General features: G+C 44.7%; 1 protein-coding gene across 1 annotated transcript; it reads right to left on the reverse strand.

Moving 5' to 3' along the window:
- Window positions 1-463: 463 nt before the first annotated feature.
- On the reverse strand, window positions 464-7,851 carry cep126 (centrosomal protein 126). The gene is given in 11 exon segments (XM_034548709.1): window positions 464-968; window positions 1,065-1,123; window positions 1,216-1,408; window positions 1,574-1,661; window positions 2,012-2,129; window positions 2,573-4,436; window positions 5,358-5,529; window positions 5,614-5,725; window positions 5,822-5,967; window positions 6,688-6,807; window positions 7,806-7,851. Coding segments are annotated over 11 exon segments (2,991 nt in total). The 5' UTR covers window positions 7,841-7,851; the 3' UTR covers window positions 464-884.
- Window positions 7,852-8,125: the final 274 nt, after the last annotated feature.

Below are 8,125 nucleotides of genomic sequence, written 5' to 3' on the forward strand. Positions count from 1 at the left end.
GCAAGTCCTAGCAGGTTGACTGAGGGGCGAATCCAGACATGCTGGTGAAGGAGGGGCAACTGAACTCACTTCAATAATCCCTTTTTTTTCTTTTTAACCCTGATGCACATATTTTTGTCAGGGGAGAGAGACAGAAATTGGATTAATAACCTTTCTTTCACGACAACTAAGATGTTGCTTTAATTGAAAGACTATGCAATAGGAACTAAAGCCAAAGTAAAGCTCATTGCAACAGAAGGCAAGAAGGCCTCTGGCAACGGCTCACGTTGTTGAGCCAGTAGGTTGAGTCGACTGCACAAGATATAATCGTCCTTTCTACAGCCATCAAAGAAAGACAAACACACCTTCAACGTTGCGACACGTCTCTCTCTATGAACCACTTCCTGTCCCCGGTCCATGCACCGCCGAAGTAATACACTGCACCCAATCAGTTGATCAGTGCGTTGACAACAAGCTTTATTTGGTTCACTGCCAGTTTTGGTCCCAAAATAGCTTTCATCAAATTATAGTTTTACGATATATATAAAAAGAATACAGAATGAGACAGCTTTCTAAATAAATAACAATATCATGCAAATCTACAGTGTATGTAAGGGCTTTTTTTCTTTCCATAAGTGAATAAAAAACAAATATCAAAAGGCACTTACAACAATGTGCTCTTGCCCAAGCAGATAACCCCAAAAAATACAAAACCTCTTTCAGCTCACTAACTTAAAAATATTCAGTTTAGTTTTATTGCCTCTACAGTCCACTGCTTCCGATCTCTTAGCTCTTGGAGATTGTCTTGGGGGCGTATATACTTGAAGTGGTTGGTATTACAGGTATTTTACAGGTATAAAGCACTGATGGGAGAGAAAACCACTGTGAACCACACACGCTGAAAGTCAGATCTTCTTCTGGTACCGAGAGCGGCTGTTTGCCGAGGACGCACGATGCTTGTGATGGCTCGTGACTTTCATTTCCCTCGTCTGAAAACAGTAGAAGAAGGTAAGTAATACAACAAACGACAAAGTCCTCTTGTGTGTTGAAGCAAGCAATGAATCTCTTCCAAAATTCATACTCACAGAGGGTGTAAGGACGAGACCACATGAGCCAGTATCAGCCCCCACGTGTGCCCGCACACCTACAAAGAATAACAGGCAGGAGTGGTTCCTCTGAATGGAAATGGCAACACATTTAATGGCCTAATGCAAACAGCCTGGACAAAGTGCTCACAGTACAGCTGGTGGTTGAGTCTGTCCAGAGAGAGGAGGATCTTCTGCTCTTCCAATGAAATGGCGGTGGGTCCCCGCTGTTGGCTGCGCTGCTGCGCCGCGCCAGGCCTCTGTGTTTGGGCCATTTCCACGGCAGCCACGACGTCCGTTTGCTCCAGCAGGCCTCCGGCACGTCCTGGTTACACCGGGCCGCGCTCACCAAACCTGAGAGCACGTGTCAAGGTCACCTCAAAGGCTTTCGTTTGTTGGGGCTTTTTATGTATTTCTGTGTAAAATAAGGATGTGCTGTTTACTTTCTCCGAGAACAGTATTGGCTAAGGCTTTTCATCTTTTGGGTTAAAAAGCATAAAATCAGAGACACAGGAAACACTCTTACCTTCGTATGGAAAGGCCATGTTGTAAGAACTGGAAAAAGTCCGGACTGGCTTCGTAGTCTGTTTTGTTGGCGCCACAAAACAAAATAAATAATTTGTACGTCTTATATGAATCTCAAATCATAGCCATGTAGTTTATAGTAAACTGCAACAAATATATATCTCAGCGATAGGCATAAAGAACACAACAGGAAAAGCAAGTTGTAAACACAAAACATTACACATCAACGCTTATGGTTTTGCAAAACCCCGACAACTCAAGTCCATCCGGAAAGTCTCGTTTTGGGAAGCGTAAATCATGGCGTCTAGTCCATTTTGACGGCATGAAAGGGACTGCAAAGGAACTGATTCAACAAGTTCAAACACACCCGTTAACTGATCTTTAGCTATTCTTCCCCCACGGGGCGCCCGCATGCATGTACCTGAGAGGGCGCAGGGAGCCTTCTGTGCCCAGAGCCGGGAGGCTGTCTGCTCTGCACCACGCAGGCCTTCCTCACAACCCGCCCGCTGTCCAGGGCCTGTCTGCGAAGCAGATTTTTTGCTGAAAGACGATGTACACATACATACACGTACACACCCACACACACACACAGACACACACACACACACACATACACACACACACACACACACACAACATCAACATAAATGATAACTTCTTGAAAGAGGATACACAACAACAACATAGTCGTTAGCCGGCAATAAAGATGATAATAAGCTTGTGAATAAGAACTGCATGTGCGCATTATTTTTCCTCAATATGCAATACTCCTTATAATATTGCACTGCAATTGTTGTTCTGTCTTGTTTCTCGCTGAGTTTGTCCCGCCAAAAGTGAGGTTGCAAGCTGAATCTAGTGTTTCGAACGCTTCTGAAGAGACTATCATTGACATGGGGACTGGCTGGCACTGCTTTGAGTTTTCAACATGATTAGGAGGAAATCCCGTGAGACTGTCAACCAAAATATGAAAATATCAACCTTACCCTCCTTGGTGGCTAAGGCACTGCGGACACCGTGCCAGAGCTGTGAGATCTCCTCATCCGTGGGAGTGCAATCGAAACAGAGGCCCTTGTCTTTGCACACCATCCCTCTCCTTCTGCTGCCGCAGCACGGTGTTTCCTGACGGCCTGAGCTGGGCGTGCCCTTCGTGTTGCCCTTCGAGGCAGAGTGGGTGCACGAGGGTGGCATTGGTGTGTACATAACAGTGCTATCTGTTCTCACTGCGTCATGTGTGCGAGGTGAGAAAAAGGCGTCCTTGTGGAGGGCCTGCTCGGCCAGTGCTTCTTTACAGCTGACACCGGCACGATCCACGCAGTAAGGAGTCCTGGCGATGCTCGGCGTCCTTTCCCATTCCGTCCTCGGGGGTGGGCGGGGCACCATGATATTCCCTTGGGTTTTGGCAATCTGACTCACCTCGGTGGCAGATTGAGGTCGAATGACTGTGCCCTTTCTAGTCCGCGAGGAAACAGGACCCCCTCCAGCTCTGGCGGAGCGCTCTCTCCGAGGGACCCTGGGGCCACCGGTCCTGGTTGTGCTCCGCGGCACCTTGACCTCGTCTGCTCGTTCTTGGGGCGCGCTGACTTGAACCCCGACATCTGCCCACGCTTGCTTTGTAAACTGATAACCAGTGGAGGCCGGTGGGGTCACGCCGGGTGCAGGCTTGGAAGCCCCTGAGACTGCAGCGAGACTTAGCTGGTGGTCCTCTGAGTTGTTGTTAAGCTTGGGAGACTTGCCTCTCATCTGTTTCACTGCGCTCCGCTCGCTGTCCTCTTCCTCTACATGCACCTCATCAAACCAACGCAGCTTCTTTTGCACGGCGTTGTTGCCCTCCACATCTTTACTTTTGGTCCTCGTCAGTTCAACGCTGTCTCTGATTGCTAAGGCTACTTCTTTGGCAAAAATTAAATGGCCTGGGTCAAACGCACGCGTGGTATCTCCGGGCATATATTTGGAGGTCTTTTTGAGGATTCCTTTAAGGAATCGGACTTCACACATCGAATGAGACACCCTTGCAGAAACAGGCCCGCTACAAGCTTCCTCCTCCAGACACTTGAGGCCCTCAGGAGTGTCCGACCGAATGTTCGACAAGCATGCGCGTTGCAGCGACGCTGCATTAATGGGCCTCCCAGTCTTGGGCTCTGAGTTTGAAACCTTATTGAGGTTGTTTATGGAAGCACTCGTCTCTTTCTGTGACGACAGACTGTCGCTCAGGACAATATTGTTCTTTGGGGGAGGCCCAAACAAAAAGTCTCTGCTGTCGCCAGTTTGAGCAGGCAGAAGAATTTCTGTGGCTGACGGATGCTTTAAGTGTCTGTCATCATGGAACCCGTACAGCCTGAGTCCTAACAGAGCCTCCTGTTTTGGACATGAAGAATCAAGTGCTGCGTTGCCGGGGGCAACTCTGTTTGTAGCGACGATGTCGTCACTGGGACAGTTTTGTGAGTTTAACTCAAAGTGCTCCGGGCCTGCACTAACAATTTCACAAAGATTGAATAAGTTGCAGTTGTGCAGAGCGGGCTGCGTTCTAGGCGTGAACCCCCATGATGCTTTGGGAACGTGCATCTTATTATTGCCGGGCCCTTCCGAGTCCGCTTGTTTTTGTTGCTCAGGTTCTCGCAGTTTTGACGGGGATAAGTCATCACCAAGGGGCATCGTGGCTGAGAGAGAAGTCAGCTCTGATGTGGGACACAAATCATTTGTCTTTCTCACGTCTGGGTGGGGTTTCTCTGAGTCGAGCAGGAATGACGAATAGGAATACTGTAGATTGGTTGTGCTGTGGTCCTCATTCTCTAAACTGTCTTTACTTGAAACACTTTCAGAATTTCCGCAATCAGACAGTTGGCTGTCCTGAAATATGGAAACAAAAGAGAGGAGTTGATGAATGGAAAGTAATAAGATGAGTTACATCTTCCGTATACAGTTAATACGGAGGAGGAGAGACTGGAAAAGAGAAATTAATGGTTATTTTTTTGTTTTGCTACGTTGAACATGGCATGTAAACATTTCTGCTTTTGCTAGCATAACCAAACAGCACACAATGAATGATACATATGAAATACAATTCTATTAATATCTTTAATATCTATCTTCTGGACATATCTTTGAAGGGGTTTTGTCTCCTCTTTGGAGCGGTACTGGATCAGTTCGTTCAAACTCATTTGATATTGCAGATATCACTTTTTTTTTGGTTCAAGCATATAAATTCAAGTCTCATTGAATTAAATAACAACTCAAGAATTTCTGTGTCAAATAATATTTTTTTACACAGCTATTCACACATTTCAACACAGGACAGGGTGCTGAAGCCAGTGGCAGGAAAGGGATTGTGTCACACTGCTGCCCCCTTGCGGTCTACTTGTGTATGGTGAGATATAAAAAAAACAACAACAGGCATTTGAATTGCCCAAGATGGAAGCCAAGTGAGTACATATAACTTCATCAATAACATTCAGACGTCTGGATGAATTGTCATCTGATCATAGCACAGAGACTCTTCTGAGCAGCCTTTTAGCAGCAGACAGCGGTCGCTCCGATGCCCAAGTATTTTTTATCATTTTAACTTTCTTAAACCTTAAATATTAAATCTTTTTTTGTTACGGTGACCTGCCGAGACGGCGGCATAGTTAAACACTGAGTGCATGTCCATTCCATACAAACAATATGAAAGTGGGGTTTGTGTGATAGAGACAATGCAGCATCAATGGGGAGGGAAAAATATAAATTCCAATACCTTAAAAATAACCTGCACATTCAAATGAAACAACATACCTGATGACTGCGATCGTGTTGCTTCTCTTGTGCCTCTTCAGTTTGTGGACTGCTCTTGAAGCAAGTCAGACTCTGATCCTGGAGCAGTTTACTGTAGGCCTCCACAGCAGACAGCACCTGGCGGTGAGAGGATCTAGAAACTGTGGGCGGCTTAGGAGAGTGAGTGCAGCTCCTTTAGGAGAAAACAGAACACGTGTTACACTCATCAAATAAAAAAAGTCCAAAGCATGGAGGACAGATGGATCAGACTTTTTACCTGCTAATGTTAAAGTTGCCGGACAACCAAGAGGATTGCTGGGGGGATGAACTGGAGGAACCTTGAATTTGATTGAGCGCATCTTCAATATTTGGGACATTTCTTCTAAAAGCTATAACTCCGGGGGAAAGCAGATGAACAAAGCGTTAAGACTGTCAGTGTGTTATGTCTCAGTTCTCAACAGGCACATGTTGGATCGGTCACTAACATTGTCTGCGTCTCTGAGAAGGGGGCAAATGGGCTCTTTGGAAGCGCTCGGTTGCATCCTGTACTCGCTCTCTGCGTTGCTTCAGGATGTTTTCGACCAGCTGTTGCTCGAGCGCGTCCCGCTGCTTCTGTCTTTCTTCCAGAGCCCTGAGCCGCGAGAGAGAGAGCAGCGCGTGAAACGTGGGGCCCATTTCAATTGATCAAGTGCAGGCCGGCCACGATTTAGATACAGAAACCCGAGAGTGTTCATCCAGATGTATTTCAACACAGTCATCAATAAATTAAAGCTTCCACTCAAGACCGGGTTCACAGAGGAAGTCGGTAACAATATCAGGTCAATCCAGATTTAGATGACACATTCCTTTCCAATTCAAAATGAACAGATTTTTTATTATCTTAAAAAAAAGAAAAGTGATCTAATATCTTTATTTATAAATGCATTAAAGTTTTGGCTTGATTAAAAAACTCTGATAGTCTGTTGGACATATTCTGTCCATTCTTTTTAAAAAAATTTACAGGCATGTGTTTAGTTATTTAATGATTAAGCCTCTGCCGTGAACCCACATTTAGGAGTTATTTATACCCGTAAAGGACTTGAGCCCTGGCTGGTGCTGCTCTATTTAGCAGCTTTAGTTGTCAGCAAGGTGACGCTTCAGCCACTGCTCTGGCCCAGTTACCCTCTGGGCCAACAGATCTATTTCCAGGTCTAGACAGAGCAAACCCCCGTCAACAGCACCCATCCCTCAAAGGTGCTAAGCCCAGGACAGAACCATAAGCTGCTGTCCAAGATGTGCATTCAGTACACCAGCAAAGCAGGGCGCGGGTTTGGGCTACAGACTGAGATGACATAATTCATATAAAACTGACCTCCTGCGTCGGTTGGTTTCGAGGGAGAACTTGCGAGCTCGGGATCTACACAACTTTTGCTCTTCGACCAAAAGTTGCCTCTCATCTTCGAGGCCTCCGTTGGCTCCCAGCCTGTAGTTTCTGGAATAGAGCCGCTAAGGAGCGCTGCTACAAAAGGCAGAGAGTAGCGATGTGTCACCTCTATGTGCCCGTCGACTTGAGAGCAGAAAACTGATTGTCTTTGTGTTCTCAGGAATCGTACAGGCTGATTGACAGCGATGGAAAGTAACGTTTGAGGTACTCGTACTTTGATTGGGTATTTGCATCTCGTGCTATACTTCTACTCCACTACATTTCAAAGGGGAATATTGTTGCCTATGTTTTAATTCACTGCATTTATTTGATTTTTTTTCTAATTACTTTCCAGATTCAGATAATGAATGCAACAAATATATAATCCACAATAAATTATGATTATTATGGATGAAGATATAGTATTGATCCCATTATGACATTCCTAAGCTCCCAGGCAGTATATACAGTGTGTAAATATATGTTGTTATATATGTATGTAAATGTATTATATATATGTATATGTATATTTTGTTGTATATATTATGTTATAAATAAGCCCCACCTTCACAAGCTGCAACATTACTGTAAAGTGCACATGAATATATATATATATATATATATATATATATATATATATATATATGTGTAGATATATAGATAGCTATCTATATGTATCTATATCTATATATAGATATATAGAGATAAATATCTCTCTCTCTCTATATATATATATATATATATATATATATATATAAATAGATAGATATAAATAAGTCCCACCTTCACCAGCTGCAACATTACTGTAACATGAATGCATCAACAGTTAATTGTAATTTAATAGCCTTGATATTAATGGCTAATATATCGATGCTAGCTTTAATACATTTGAACATGCATCACGTAACATTTTGCAGAACTTCTAACGTTACTTGAAAGACAGTAACGTTTCTTCTACTTGACGTTACTGTGAACTTGATACTTGTACACAGTTTCTCGACATGAACACAGTGAGACGTGCAACACACATTCCTATGACATCACGTAACGTAGCGTTCAGAGGATACGAGTGGTAGAAGAAGGGGCCCTGGACATCTTGCATCCTCCTCGTTGACCCCGGGCAGACATACACGTCCAGCACCTCGCAGAGCTGCTTTTATTTTAGCTAACGGAAGTGGTGCTCCGTTCAGGCTCCTTCAACCCCGTGTCGGGCCGGAGATAAACATGCAAACGACACATCGCAGCAATGTATCCTGAAGAACGAGAGCCTCATCTGTCGTTTCAGAAAAAAGAGTCCGAAATAAAAAAAACACGGCTGAGTTGAGTTGAGTCTGTGTACCGGCGTCCCTCCTGCATAGCAACCGCAGACGCAGTTCCATGACAACGG

This window comes from Cyclopterus lumpus, chromosome 13 (assembly GCF_009769545.1).
Source record: "Cyclopterus lumpus isolate fCycLum1 chromosome 13, fCycLum1.pri, whole genome shotgun sequence".
NCBI classification, from domain to species: Eukaryota; Metazoa; Chordata; class Actinopteri; order Perciformes; family Cyclopteridae; genus Cyclopterus; species Cyclopterus lumpus.